Source organism: Corvus hawaiiensis, chromosome 2, assembly GCF_020740725.1.
Source record: "Corvus hawaiiensis isolate bCorHaw1 chromosome 2, bCorHaw1.pri.cur, whole genome shotgun sequence".
Classification (NCBI taxonomy): Eukaryota; Metazoa; Chordata; class Aves; order Passeriformes; family Corvidae; genus Corvus; species Corvus hawaiiensis.
In genome coordinates, this window is record NC_063214.1 from 31,306,994 (window position 1) to 31,321,617 (window position 14,624).

The 14,624-nt window shown below is 55.2% G+C and overlaps 1 protein-coding gene across 4 annotated transcripts; it reads right to left on the minus strand.

Annotated features, from left to right (window-relative positions):
* Positions 1-1,254: 1,254 nt before the first annotated feature.
* LOC125321379 (PILR alpha associated neural protein) lies at positions 1,255-13,818 on the minus strand. 4 transcript variants are annotated; one of them, XM_048294144.1, is made up of 6 exons: positions 13,465-13,818; positions 7,095-7,163; positions 6,364-6,950; positions 6,136-6,217; positions 5,673-5,900; positions 1,255-5,522 (listed from the first exon to the last, which is right to left on the minus strand). In XM_048294144.1, the coding sequence occupies exons 2-6, from the start codon at positions 7,109-7,111 to the stop codon at positions 5,501-5,503; spliced, it is 936 nt and encodes a 311-aa protein (XP_048150101.1). In that variant the 5' UTR covers positions 7,112-7,163; positions 13,465-13,818; the 3' UTR covers positions 1,255-5,500. The 4 variants fall into 4 exon arrangements, with proteins under 4 accessions (XP_048150101.1, XP_048150103.1, XP_048150100.1 ...); XM_048294146.1 differs by having other exon boundaries at positions 7,067-7,163; XM_048294143.1 differs by having other exon boundaries at positions 6,364-6,953; positions 13,465-13,817.
* Between the last annotated feature and the right edge of the window lie 806 nt (positions 13,819-14,624).

Sequence of the window (14,624 nt, forward strand, 5' to 3'; positions counted from 1 at the left end):
GTGCCTGCAGCCCCTTATGTGCAGAGAGGGGCACCAGATTAAAAGCATCTGATGACGGAGAAGTCAGCAGGAAGGGCTGAAACTCTGGCTGGAAGCAGATGAGGTTTGTGCAAAACATTTCACTGCACCAATGAGTACAAGTGTAATTTCAGCACAATGAGAATCTATCACCACCTCTGTCAAGTTTCTCTGACTTGCCCAGCCCCAAAGCTGTTGACTGGAGAGGATCTTCCACCTAGAGCAACAGGGGTGAAGGACTCTGCCCTCCCACACGCAGCACAGGGGCAGAAGAGGTGCTGGTCGGCCTCTTGTGTGTCTGTAGCCCGGGACAGCCACCGCAGGAGTGTGTCTGCTCTCTGATGGGCCTGGGCCATCTCCAACCCACAGAGATCCTGTCCAGGGCACAAGGTGCCATGTGGAGGGGCCTGGCCCTGCAGCAGCAAGGGTCCTTGGGCAAAAATCCCAGAGTCTGAGGTCAGGTCTGGCCTGTGAAGCCTGTTCCTTCCTCCAACAGTAAAGCAGAGGATCAGGGACGCCTCCAGTGCCCAAAGGACTCAGCGACAGGGCAGAGGGAGCAGGGGCTGGGAACCATCCCCATCCCCTGCAGTCTTCCAGCCATTGCCAGGGAGCAGCTTTCGGAGCGGCCATCAAGCCCGGTGCGCCCCCAGCCCCGGTTGCCGCCGGGCTTGCGGAGTGGAGGAGTTGCAGGAGACAAGGATGCTTAATTACAGAGCAGCCCTGGAAACCAGCAACAGCAGCAGCACTGTGGCCAGGAGGGGAGGCAGCAGGGCTGTAAATAGAAATTGCGGAGGCAGCCGCGGGGAACAGAGTGAGGGAGGCTTCTGCGCTTGCAGCGCTGCATGTCCCTCCCTTCCCCTCGGCTTCTCTCACCTCTCCCGGACACCATGGTCCCCAGTGTGAGCCGGAGTGTGACAAGCGGCATGTGACAAGCAGCCCCAGAGTGTGGCTGGGAGGCAGCAGCTCCAGAGGCAGGACAGCGGCTTTGGGTGGGGAAGTGGGTGAAGAAGGGCTCCTCCTCCCATGGAAGTGTATGAGGGTGGTCAAAGGGCTTCTTTAGCCAGCAGAGACCAAGGCAGAATGGACACGGGGCCAAATTGCCCTCTGTACTCCCAAGAAGAGAGTGTGGGATGCCAGGAGTCTGAGCCCCCATCCCGCTGGGGTTCTGCCCAGGGTGCAGTCCCTCTCATCCCACCCTGACTTTTCCAGTGTGGCATCATCCACAGCAGCAAGAGGTCTGCTTTCAATATTTTGTAAAGTTTTATTTAAAAATGTTGAAACTAACATCCCACAAGATTTGAATATTTCACCACAAGGAGAAGAGAAATCCTACAAAAATATATATCACAGCGCACAAGGGCAGGGGAGGGGGAAGGGCGAGACTGAGCAGGGGAGCAGGAGGGAGGCCGGAGGGGAGGATGGAAGCCGTGGCAGAACGAGACCGAGTGGCAAAGGGAGAACAAAAGAGGAAAAGGGAAAGCGAAACAGTAGGAGGGGAGAGAGAACCAGGAGGGAGACCATGGTACAGGACAGGAGTGGGAAGAGGGAAAACAGTGGGAGAGGGAAAACAACAGGAAAAGAGGAGTAGAGAGCCAGCAGTTGGTGAAGGAAGGGGACCTCTCTCTATGGTCCTGCCAGGGTAGGGCCAGGACTACAGTGGGACAGTAGCAGGGATGCAGCTGAGGAGCTGGAGTTTGATCCAGGACTTTTGTGCTGCAGGTCTCAGCTCTAAGGCTGTGCCAGAGTTGTGGTTTGTCAGAATGAAAAAACAAAACCACAGTTTAATTCAGAACAGTCTCAAGGTGGTCCTGTTTGAGAACTTGCAGGGAATGAACAAACCACTCCTTTCCAAGCATTTTTCTTCATCGGGAAATAGAGTGGGAAATGAAGGGACCAGATTTGCAAGGGCACTTGGGTGCCATTGAGGAAGAGGTAGATAGCCCTCTCTGAAATTTTGGGATGCTTGGCTGGATGTGAGTCCCTGGAAACTGGACTGGAGGAGAGGTGTAGAAGCACACACCAGAGGTCTGCTCCCTGCCTACCAGTTGCTACCAACCAGATGGGAAAGCCCAAGCAGGATTTGGCCTTGTGGTCATACCACTCTCTTGGGTAAAGAGAAGGAGACTCCAGTTCCTGTTTTGAAACAGGAACTTCCCTCCCTTCCACTGCGCTCACAGAGAGACCACACTTGTGTTAAAAAACCAGGGCTCTCCAGAAGACACAGTTACTTCATCTCACTCAGCCCACCTGGCTGTTCCCTTTTAATAGCATAGAAATATTGGGCAGAATTAGCCCAAGACTACGAATACTTCCAGTTGGTTTCCCTGCACACTTTTGTCTCTGCAAAATTTTCTAATGGAAAAAAAAAATAAAAGTCTTTCTCCTCCATTCGTCTAGAAGACAGGGAAACCTGATGGGCTGTGACTAAGAAGGTGCTGCCCTCTGCCCTGGCTTGGTACTCAGTGCTGTCAACCCATCCATGTGCACATCCTACAAAATATTACCCTGGGCCAGGGTAGAGACCTCAGGCATGCTCTGGCTCCAGTCTGTGTAGGGGAAGATGGTTTATAAGGCTCCAGTCATGGAGCAAACAGATCCAGTGAGATTATTTATTGACTGAAAGAAGCGTGTGTGTCCACATGTGTTCTGTGTTTTGTTCCAGGGACAAAGCACAGCAATGAATGTTTGGGCAGGACAACGAAGTTGTTTCCCTGTATCTAACCTGTTTTGTTTGAGACATTGAATGACTGCCATAAAAACGTATTTGGCTAGGAAAATTGTTCTTAGAAAAGATGTTTATCATACCCAAGCTTCTGTTGTTGTAAGAGTTTTCTCTACACAGCTTCACCAGCTTTCCCCTTACCACAGTATCCATGAAAGGCTTCACCCCCTGGAGACACTTTTACCAAAACCAGAGACATGTAAAAGGGGGAGGAAAAACCCCCAAACCACCAAAATCTGATTTGTTTGCAGAATTTACAAAAGCCTGGCCAGAAGAACACAGGGCTTCCCCACATCAAGTGTTGGAAAATGTTTTCACTATGCCTCCTGTGGTCCCCTGCTACTTCCTTACAAACCTTCTCTCCATGCAGCATGTGGAAAATCCAAGGACAGCCCTTGAAGTGGAAGAGTCCAAACTCTGGCCTTGTTTCAACAAATGCTGTTGATCAAAGAATAATCTAATTAATCTGGTCTGGAAGATTACTTCAACCAGTTCAAGGTATTGTAAATTGCCAGCAATCAGCAGTGTAGCCTCCTGCAGATGTCCTTCCCCAGCAGGGATGTGCTGGAGAGAGGGGTAACAGGGGCAGCAATGAATGGGGCAGGGAGCAGGAACTGCCACCTGCTCCTTCCCTGTCCATCTGCAGCTTAAATGTCCCCCAAAGCCTTGCATGGATCCTAAATAAGAACAGGCTCAGTAGCAGATCGATCTATGGTAAAGCACTAATATCCCCTGCTGTAGGCACAGACTCAAACTATGCTTAGACTAGAGATCTCCAGAGTCCTTTTCCACCTACATCTTTCAGCCACTCTGTGCTTTTAATAAGCCAGTAATTTTATTTGACCTGTCATTTTCTCCAAATCTCTACTGTTTTTGGGAAGCTTATTGTAATCTACACTCTCGTTTAAATGCCCTTCACAGTGAGTCAATTGGGACCCGAGAACACCTAACAGTTCAGCTGGGTAAATGGGCAGAACCAGGCCTCTTGTGAAATTCCCTGTGCTTTGTCCTATAAAGAACAGCCTTTTAATGCAGAGATAAAGAATGAAAGGCCACTTCCCTCTCTCCAAGATGACTTTTGTCAGAGACCTTGTATGGTGCATGAGGGCCTTCAAATTGTGGGTGATTTTCCTGCCTCTGGCCACATCAGTCCAGCAGCTGAAGGTGTTTGTATGCTGTAGGGGCAACCTTACCTAAATGTGCATCTTTTCACCCCAGTGGCTGTCAGTGTGGGGTTTTAATTAATTTTAAAGTGTCCATAAAAGCTAAGAGCAACTATTGTCATTAAGGTGAAATTTGCCATCTCACGCTTCCTCAAAGTGACACTCATGGGTCCATGCCTAGGAAGAGGTGGAGATGCATGGATCTTGCTCACACAAATAAGTGACAGTGTGGCTGCCAGCCCCACAGACCACCACAGCCCCAAAGGAGCAACCAGTTTGGACAGATACCTGTGCCATTGCTTTCCATTTCTAACCAGCTGGGGAACTGAATGAAGCTTCACTTGGGAGCCCAGATACACCCTCTCTCGTGCCCTTGGTGAGCACTGCCTTGTGGGTTTCCAGTCACCTTGCACTCCAGGAGACCTCCCAGCAGTACATGGCAACACTTCCAATGCTCCCAAGGCCAACTCTAACCTGCTCTTGGACATCCCAGGTGCAGAGTCCTGTCTGCTGCCTTGTTGCCTCTGCCAGGAGTGTCTGAAAGCAATTCTCTTCCTCAGCCCAGCAAAACTCAAGCTCCTCGTGCCCAGCTATGTCTACATGCCATGCTTTAGCTGTGTACAGGACACTTGTTAAATAACATGGTGAGCAGAGGGCTTCACCTCAGATTTTCTGGAAAGCATCATCATAGACTGGTGCTATTCAGAAAAACCTTGCTGAAGGAGGCTGAAGTGGTGAAGAGGGACAGCAAGGAGGCTTTCAACAGATCAAAACATTTGGAAAGCTAAAGGAATCTTTTCCAACTTTAACTGGCAAGAGAAGTGGCATGGGGGTGGGAACTGAGGGGAAAAAACTCTGTACGGAGAGAGGAAGAAAGATACAAGCTGAAGAGAAAAAAACCCAAAGGAGTGTTAGGCAGAAAGAAACTGGAAAGATGTGAGTATCTTCCATCTAGGGGGAATATGATGTTTCCTTCAAGGAAATGGGCTGTTGAGAGGGCCCGGGTGCTCTGTGAGCCTCTTCTGCCCAAGCTTCACCCACCCTTGGGACTCTCGGGAGGGCCAAGGTCTCAGGAACAGACAAAGTTGCCACCTTCCGAGTCACCTGGCAGGCAATCCTGCAGCCACTGAACTCCAGACACTGCAAAGCACACGACATGGGAAGGGACACACGGAGGGTGAGGGCCCACGGGGACAGGGGTACGCCTTTCCACCTTGCCTACCCCCGGTGTCAGGCATGCACTGGTGAGAGAGTCGCGGAGATCCAAGCGTGTCTGTGCACATATGCTAGGAGAGGGGCTGGGAAGGTCAAGATTTCACACCACCAGCAGCTGTCTTCCCTCCCACCATTCTGCTCTCTCCTCACCCTGTCCTGCATGGGCAGGGCGGGTCCCCAACTTCCCCCAGCAGGAGACTAAGGAGGCCCAGGTCATCCATTCGCCCAGGCACATCCCGGTGGGGTTAGTTAATAATGGTGGTGGTAGTGGGCCGTGGCACAAGGAGGTTGTTTTTTCCTGGGGTAGCAGAGGTGGCAAGAGTCCACGCTCGCCAGCTGTGACAGGAGGGTGGGGACGCCAGCTCAGCCTCTCCCGGGAGCTTCACAGGTTCACCAGTGGGATTCTGGGGGAAAGAGGGAATTGGAAATTAATTAGCGCTTACGCTGCCCCAACCCACCACCCCCGCTAACCAACATCACCTTTGCCCTGCCTCAGTGTGCCCATCGCCCTGTCCCCTGCCAGCCCCTCCTGCCCCAGCTCACTGGACACTCACCGGTTGAGCTGGAAGGCTGCATTCTTCCCATGGCCACCCAGTTTCTCTGCACCCTCCTGGCCCTGCCTGGACTCCTCTGCCTCAGGTGCGGGGGCCAGGGGGTCTCCGTAGGGCCCCAGGATGCTGACGGTGGTGGGGGAGAGGTCTGTGAGGGGCTGCTGGCTGTCCTGCTGCCTCCCACTGCTCTGCTGCCCCGAGTGACGCCGGCGTTTCTGATTACGGTCCCAGCTTCAGAGAGAGCAAGGGGTGAGGTAAAGAGATAAGCCCCAGCCCTTGATGACAGAGAGGTTTGTGGAATGGACCCCACTATGCTCGGCATTAGAGCCCAGCGTGGCCAAGTGCCAAACCTTGCAAGGGACTGCAGCACCAGACCCGCACCCCTGGGACAAATGGGTCCAAAGCCCCTGGTCCTCCTGTAGACACCAGCCCAGTGATAGCCTCCATTGGCCCAAACCCCACTCACCAGAACTTGACTATGATTCCAGTGGCAACCAGGACAATGATTATGGAGATGGTGATGGTGACGTACAGCTGGGGGTCCACACCTGTGAGACAGAGGAGTGAGGGTTGTGGTGGTCACTCCCTCCAGTCCCCAGAGAGCAGCAGGGCAAGGGGAGGTTCCTGATGAGTTTTGCAGAAGGAGCTGCTCCTGCAGGGGACAGGGGGTGACAGAAGCAAAGGGCAGATTTACCTTCCCCCCTGGGCCCGAACAAGAAGGGCCGCAGGGTGGCTGGGGTCTCACGCAGGTTGAGCCCCGCGTTGTGCAGGAGCGAGTGGGAGTTTGGCTGCGCCGTCGCCATCCCGTGTGGCGAGACAAAGGTGTATCCCAGCGGTGGGAAGCCTGGGTTGGCTGAGTTTGTGTCCCCTCCATCCTCATCCGACACCGTGGGACCCCACACGATGGCCCAGGGGTACTGGGAGGAGGGCATGCCGTCCTCAAACCCAGAGGGGGTGGCGGGCCGGGCGCCCGCGGCCTGGCGCCTCAGCCGCACCACGTGCCGCAGCTCTGCTCCCCGCGCGGGCAGGGCACGCTGGCGAGGCAGGGCCGAGTGGGAATCCGAGCGGGAATCCGAGCGGGAATCCCGCTCCGGCTGCGAGGTCCTTTCCCAGATGCAAATGGAGCGTGGGGCCGAGGGGCTCCGGCGGGTGCAAAGAGGCCGAGGGGCTGCTGGGCCCCGAGAACGAAGAGACCATATGCCAGGAGGAGGGACAGCCAGGACGACGAGGAGGAGATGCCACAGCTGCAGGGAGTGGATGCGGGAGAGGAGTGGAGGCATCCTGCTGCGGGGTGGGGGGAAGAAGAAGAGAGCCTGATCTGAAACGTTCCTCCTGGTGAAAGGCCAAGCAGCCGGGAGCAGCCCACCACCCACACTCCTGTTTTCTTCCCGCCTCACCTGCCACTGTGCGAAGCTGTGAACCTACCAGGCACTGGGCTCCATCTCAGATGCAACAGTGTCTTTGCTCAGTCAGGATCTTGTCTCATCTTCTTCACTGGGAACCAAAAGGGAGGGGTGTCAGTGTCCCCTCACACAGCGGTGACGGCTCTCTCCTTGCAGGCAGTGTGTGCCACCCCGGGTGAGCTCCCGCCCCGGCAGGCAGGATAAGGGGAGCCCATGCACACACACGTGCACCCTCTCCTGCTCCCATGCCCCCATGCACGGAGGTGCATTGTGTCCCCGCAGATGCCAGCTCCACACAGAAACACATGCATTAGCATACGCTCACAAAAGCAAGGAGTGATCTCTGGAGCACACATGCCCAGGCACATGCGCAGCTTCCCCAGGGACTCTCCTGTCTGAGGGCCAAGAGGGGGATCCAGCATCTTTGTTTGCTTATCACTGGAACAAGTTGGAATCTTAATTCCTGTGTTTATTTATAGTGTGGAGCGTGTAATCCATTTATTAAAAAAGAGCCTCTTCATTGTGTGCCAGAGCGAGGGAGCGAGAGGGGAAGCACGAGAGTGATAAACCAAGACGACTGAGAAAGAGTGAATCAGCGAGAAAAGTCCAGCCTCACTAAAGAATTTAAGAGAAAAAATATGCCTATCAAATATTTAGTATTTACTTTCCTCTTAGCTAACATGAAATTACCTTCCCACACTCCTTGTCTTAATGTCCTCTGCACTGTCCCATCCCTCCCTTTCTCCCTTGTTCCTCCCTTTTCTCTCCCACCTCCCATGGCCGAGCAGCAAAAACACGGAGTGAGGTCGGGTCCCCTCAGCTGGATTTCTGCCCCGGACGCACAGCACCCTCCAGCATCAGCCCGCTGGCAGCACAGCCGCCCTTCATGCTGCCTGCCCCTTCCTTTGGCTGGGCACAGTGCGGTGCCGGCCCTTCCCCGCTGAGCTCTTATGAGCCTGACCCCGGATCCTCTCCGCAACCGCACGCACACACAGGACAAAAAAAACCCCATGCGAGGTGTTCAGCCTGCTCCTTCATCGTGAAGGCGAAAGCATGAATGCCGACAACCCACGGTCATGCCCTCCTGTGGCTGCCGGGATGGAGAAACAGCGATGCTTGGCCGAGGGAGTCAATGCAGAGGCCAACCCTGCCCCTCCAGCTCTGAGCCAGCTCTGCTGTACCTCCCGGCTTCCAAGGGATTACTGCCATCCACCCCTGCTCACCCCATGCCCTGACCTAAAACTGCAGCCCCTCCTGGGTGGGAGGCTTCCTCTTCCTGAGGGAAGAGCCTGGTGCTTGCTGTGATGTACACCTGAGAAGAGGGGCCAGGAGGAAGGGCACCCAAGAGTAAGTAGCTGTCTAGCTCCTGCTGCATTAACTGGGGATATTTTTAGTTTTCTTCTGTTAAATATTTAAACAAAGTTCACAGAAAAAAAAAAAAGAATTGTTGGTTAATGTGCCCTGCCCCTCCCTCTGGGGCAAGATCAGTCTCTGGAGGGATCCTGAGACGAAGATGAGGAGAAAAGAGGAGCTATTCTCAGCATTTCTTTGTACTTGCTCCTGAACCTCTAAGCCTTGGAGGGGACTCAGTATTAAAATGCAGCTCTGCAGAGAGGCAGCAGAATGGAGCAAGTTTCTTCTGAAGCCCAGATACTGGTGAGATATTGGCCATCTGGATTATGATCATGATGCCGTGGAAGATCATGTCTGGCAACACAAATCCATGACACAATTTATTTTGGACCTTGAAAGGGAGGGAATTCCAAGCAGGGAGGACCTCCTCATGTGAATCCCCAGGCTAGAGGGCACACAAGTTGCAGGAGGGGTTTCAAGGTGGCCTGGAGTGCCTGGGGCCATGCCTTGGACTCACCACAGGACAGTAGTTCCCTGGGATGAAGAGCCTGCTCTGCTTGTGGCACGGCACTCTGAGTCACAGCTCAAGTCTTCAGGGGCTGGGGGCTGTTTTGCATTGGGGAGCAGGAGATGTGGGGCTGGACAGCGCCATCCCAGCAGGAGAGACCTTCTCCAAGTGCAGGTAGACCTCAGTGCCAGTCCCACAGGGAAGTGTGCTGCAGTAGGGCTGCATGTGTAACCTCTAGCACTCCTCCTAAGAGCAATGGCTCTACCCTCAGAAACGTGCCTGGGTGTAGGAATGCTGGGGTCAGTGCGCTCTCCTCGCTTGTTGGGAGGTCTCATACTGGAGACACTGATGTTCTTCTCAGCTGAGATTGTGAGATCCAGCAATGACACCCCAGTCTATGGAGTTCCAGGGTTGAAAACCTGGGAATAAGAAACCTTACAGAGCCAAATCCTGGATGGCTTTCTAAATTTCAGCCCTATGGAGCAGGTAACATCTGGAATGAGCTGAGGGGGGGTGAGCCCCAGCACTGACCACCTCAGGGGCACATGATGCTGAGGAGCTGACAGCCCATCCATGGGGTGCAAGCTGTGTATGGGTTCTGCTGCCCGCAGTGAAGAGCTGGTGACTCCCGGTGCCCCCACCCCAAAGGTGGCTCCAGATGGGTGCAGGAATGATGCAAAGTCGGTTGGTCTCCATCAACACATTCTGGTTTGTTAATCAGATCCTGGCCAAAGACTGAGAGTGTGTCCTGCACTGGCACACCCAGGACTGATTGTGGAAGAGCTGGGAGCAGAACAGAGGTGTCTCCTATGGCATGGAAGGTGTGGGAGGAAAGGAAGGTTTCAGGTGAAAATACCAGCCAGCACAGGCTGGATTCCACCGAGCTTGGAGCGTTTATGTTTGAAATGGAACATAGATGTCCCCGTGGATTATTGACAAACTAGCAGACAAAGCACATCTGGGGCACTCTGCGGTCAGCCACTGGCAGTGGGATTGTGTCCTGGGCACAGACCCTGCTGCATTGGAGGGCAAGAGTAACACATATCCTTTGTTCGGCTCTGGATGCAGCTCCCAGTGTGGATCCTGAATAAACTGGTAGACCCTCAGAGCAGAGGAGGGGATGCCAATGCTCCTACTACCTGGGAGTATAAATCCCACCTTATACCATTCAAGAAGTCTTTGTGTGCCAGAGAAGAGAGACTGGATTTCTGCACCAGTACCTCATAGCAAGGCTCTTGCTTTCATATATGTTTCCCAGGTCTAATGGCAATAAAAGTGGACAGGGCTACTCCCAGAGCCTGAACAGGAACCTGTATACTTTCACTCTAGGTACAGAGCCTTCATCTCAGCGTTCTGGTCCCTGTGATGCACAGATGACAGAGTGTGAATGACAAAGCTATTTCCCCAGGGCACTTCATTGAGCTCAGTTTGTGAATCTTGGTGCTTGAAAGCAGTGAGTAAGAATTACACTGTTCTTTGCTACTGCATATGGACCCCACCACCAGTCCAGACTGGGGCTAATCTGTTAGGAGCTGCTCTCATTGCATTTGCAGGATGGAAGCAGGAATCCTGCTGCTGTTCCCCACACCCATCTGTGCTTCCTCCTTCTTTGTAAGTCTCCCGCAGCATGGACCTGCCGCTACTGGGACATGAGAGAGCAGATCTCAGTAGCCATACCCCAAAGCATATATAGCAGTTCAATGAGGAGGGAATTTACACCCTACCTAATGGCTAGGAGCAAAGCCTGCTGCACTCCTGCTCAGAGCAGGGAGCTCTGACTAAAGCCTGAATGTGACACCCTGAGCTCTGGAGTTCAGATACTGCTGTGCCCCAGGAAAGCCCTAGGATTCGCTGACAATAGCTCCTTCTCCATTTTCAGGATTCTTGTATACCTTAATGCCATGGATAAATCCTATCCAAATAAAAAAGGCATCACAGGAATAAAAAAACCAAGGTGCCAGCCGTGTGCTTGCTGTAGCTCCCTCACATCCGATGCAATCTGTCACCTTCTGCTACAAAATGCTGAAGTTTGACAAATTCAAATGAGGAACAATACTATTAATAAAGAGGGTCACACACCAGCACAATTCACCTAGGCAGGTGGTGTGTTCCCTACTGCCTGCAGCCTTTGCCTGGCTGTATTCCTAAAAGAGATGCTACCGTTCAATCAGAAGTTATGGGCTTGGCGCAGGAAATTAAATCGGTGAAATTCTCTGGCCTGTGCTCTGCTGTAGGTCAGTCTCGATGATCAAAATGGTCCCTCTGGCCTTAAAATCTGAGAATCTCACAGCTTTCTCGATGCCTAGCCGAGATCAGCTCTGACTGGAGAGCAGTTGGATGAAGCCAAGCGCACACAAGCCGTGTTAGTGAGGAGCGGGTAGAGTCTCCTTCCATCCGGGGATGGGAAAAGAGTTGCACCCGATTCTGTCTGGCTCATCTGGCAGATGATGATCTATCTGTATTTTTGTAACATCTAGAGCTTGACTGCTGTGATACTGTGCCTCTAGGAATGAAGCTGCCTGCTCTCAGAGCGCTCCAGCTAGTTCAGAATGCAGCAGTCTGTTTGCTCGGCGACTCGAGCTGCCGGGAATGCATCAATGTGCCCCTCTGCACCCACATCGCCTCGCCTTTGAGCACAGAGTCCAGTTCAAGGTCTCCAAACCAGCATTCAAAGCCCAGCATGGGACAGGCCCCAGTGACCTAAGCAATCAATCACCTCTCCTTATGCAGCGATGACCTCACATGACGGATATATTCCACTGGAACAATGAAATTGCCAACCAGTTTGGGGAGAGGGGGAAGGGATGGAAGAAGGGTAAAGAGGCTCATGACCCTGAAAAACGGAACATTCACAAGAGCTGGGCCAAGATTATGAAACTTACTGCTGGCTGAAATAACGCTCGCCATTAGCAACCCCGCAGCACCGAGAGCTTCATGCAAATCCTTGCTTCACCCAGCTCCCCCACTGCAACAATTCCACTCAAAATAGTGATGAAAAAATCAAAACAAACCTGAGGAGGACCAGCCCTCCTTACAGAGAAGGAATGCTAGGTTGGCTGTCATTTTTTAAACTCCCAGCCAGCATTAAGGGCTATGGTGACAGCTACTGATACGAGTCTGTAATCTGGGACCACGGAACCTAGCAGCTATCTCCAAGCACTGAGCAGAGCGAGTTCAGGCACTGGCAGTGAGACCCCCCCACACTGCATGATGCCCTGGGCACACCACACCTGTGTTTTTCTCAGTGGCCATGAACACCCTGGAGTTCATGGTCCGAGAGGCAGAGATGCAGTCATTACGGGTTTGGCAGCAGGAAGCATGAACCCCGGTGTCGGTAAAAAGGAGTTATGTATATGCCCTGCTGTAGTCGGCTGGGTGGGGACAGGGAAAGGGAGGAATCCCAGAGCAGACGACCCAGAGAGACAATTCTGCTGCACTCGGAGGAGTTTTGGCAGCTGGGACCGTGAATCTCAGCGCTGGTAACCCTGGGGTGGAGATGCCAAGCCCATCCGGGGAAAGAGTTCCCGCTGTGCGTGGGGCTGGGGGCAGCACCTCCCAGAGCTGGCTGAATTTGGGGGCTGGCAGTTGGAATGCAGTGGCTCACGTCAGGCTGGTCTACCTGATATCTGAGGCTGAGAGGGTTGATGGCAGCACCCAGGAGGATCCAGCAGGATCGCGGAGGGGCTGACACTGCTCGCCCTGAGTCAGTGCAGGTCCTGCAGCGTTCAGTGACTTGCCGATGGGAATTCCCGTGCCAGGCTACCAGGGTGAGCGCTTACGGGCTGGGTATGGCAATCCTAGGCTGGGGCGGAATGCAGGGCTGGAAGGGTGATGCTGCATTCGGACATTTTCATAGCAAGGGAATGGGCGTGTGAAACCCATCAATGGTCCTCTGAGCTTAAGTCTCCCTGCATTTGGGAACTGTGAGTGTGGCCCCATTCCAAGCAGCACTCTAGGATGCCGGTCCCCTGCCATCTAGTGCCTGCCTGCAATACATGTCATGAGTCTGACAATCTTCTGCCTCCCAGTTTCCTACTGTTCCCGGGCATCCAAGTGCTTCAAGTGCTGAGTCTCCACATCTGAATTGCTCTCTCTTGCATGGTGCACCCTTGGCCAGGCAGGAGGTGGGATTGACCCCTCTATTTCCTTTCTCCAGCTGCGCCAATTTGGCTGAAGTCGCCTTCCTCAGCGCAGGCTCCAGTGCTCCAGCACAACAGGTCTGTGATGGAGCCCGGAGCTGGAGGGCAAGAGGCAGCGATACCTCGGCTGTGCCCCCTCCCTCCCGGCCCCTCAGGCATCCCCTGCTCCCGACTACAAGAGGAAGAAAAGGAGGGGGAAGGAAGGAGACAGCCGGCTAGAAGGAGACAGAGAACCTAGATGGAGAAAGGGAAAAGAAAAAGGGGGAGAAAGGACACAGGGAAGGAGACGGGGAGAGATGACTTGGAGACGGGCGTGCAGCCCCCCTCGCCCCCGCCCCTGCAGCCCCGTCCCCACTCTGTCCCCCAAGCCCGGGCCGAGAGGATGAACTTACCTTGCGGGGAGACGAGTGGGGCGCAGCCGGGGCGGCGGAGCAGGGGGCTGGGGGAGCACAGCTGCTGCTGCCCGTGCCTCTCATGGCCAGGACGAAGGAAGGAGAGGAGGAGGAGGAGAAGGAGGAAGAGGAGGAGGAGGAGGAAGGTTTGCTGAGGCTGAGCCTTGGCTGAGGGAGAGGGAGCGAGAGATGCCTTGAAATAAACAGCTGCCGAGGACTGGTCCAGCCCCTCTTTCTCTCTCTCTGTCTCTGTCTCTCTCGCTCGCTGCCTCCCGTTAACCCCATGGCTGCTGGCACGGGCGCGCCCGGCACCGTGGCCCCCGCTGCAGCCCGCGGGGGGCGCCGGGGCGGCCGGGCGAGGCCAGCGGCCGGGCGGGGGCAGCGCGTCCCCCCGGCCCGGAGCCCCCTGCCCCGGCGGCCGGGCGCGAAGGCTCCTCCCGCTCCCGGCCCGCCCGCGCCGCGCTCCCGCAGCCCCGCGCCCGCCGCCCGCCGGACCTGCCCCCCGCCGCCTCCCCGCCGCCGCTGCCCGCACGGCTCCGCTCCGCTCCGCTCGGCTCCGCTCGGCTCCGCTCCCCCGTCTCGTCGGTTATTTCGGGATCTTCACAGGAAGCGATTAGGTTGCCATGGAGAGAGGTGTCTCCAAGGGACCCGTCGCTCCAGCTCGCTCCGGCGAATGCCACCCCCGGACGGGTCCGTCCTTGGGGGCGGAGGCCCCCCGGGATCCCGCTCCCCCGGGCCGCCCCCCGGGGCTCACCCCCACCGCCCCTCGCCTTTCCGCCCCGCAGCAGTGCCCTCGGGGAGATGCCACCCCTCGGTCCCGCCCCCCGTCCCCCGTCCCCGCATCCATCATCCCCGCGCTTCGGGCCCCCGGGCCCCCGTGGCCGCCGCGGTACCGGGCGGGGGGGGCGACAGACGGGCGGCCGCGGCGAGGCGCATCCCCGGCGGGGCAGGCGGCGGGGTTGGGTCGAGCCTCACGGGCAGAGCCCGTGGGACACACGGGTGAGGTAGGAGCAATGGGGAAGGGGCGGGGAAAGAGGGGGATCCGTCCAAGGTGTGTTTTACCCGTTGAGGAATCACCCAGGTCTTTTGAGCGTGTCCCCAAGCGCGTTTCTGCCAGGGATCGATGGGATGCGTCTGGAAATGGTAGGGATGTGACAGCA

Excerpts from the sequence above, each read along its gene's own strand:
- LOC125321379 (XM_048294143.1), bottom strand. Across the intron at positions 6,218-6,363 it reads GTTCGGGCCCAGGGGGGAAG|GTGTGGACCCCCAGCTGTAC; the intron begins GTAAATCTGCCC and ends TCTGTCTCACAG. Across the intron at positions 5,523-5,672 it reads GCAGCCTTCCAGCTCAACCG|AATCCCACTGGTGAACCTGT; the intron begins GTGAGTGTCCAG and ends TCTTTCCCCCAG.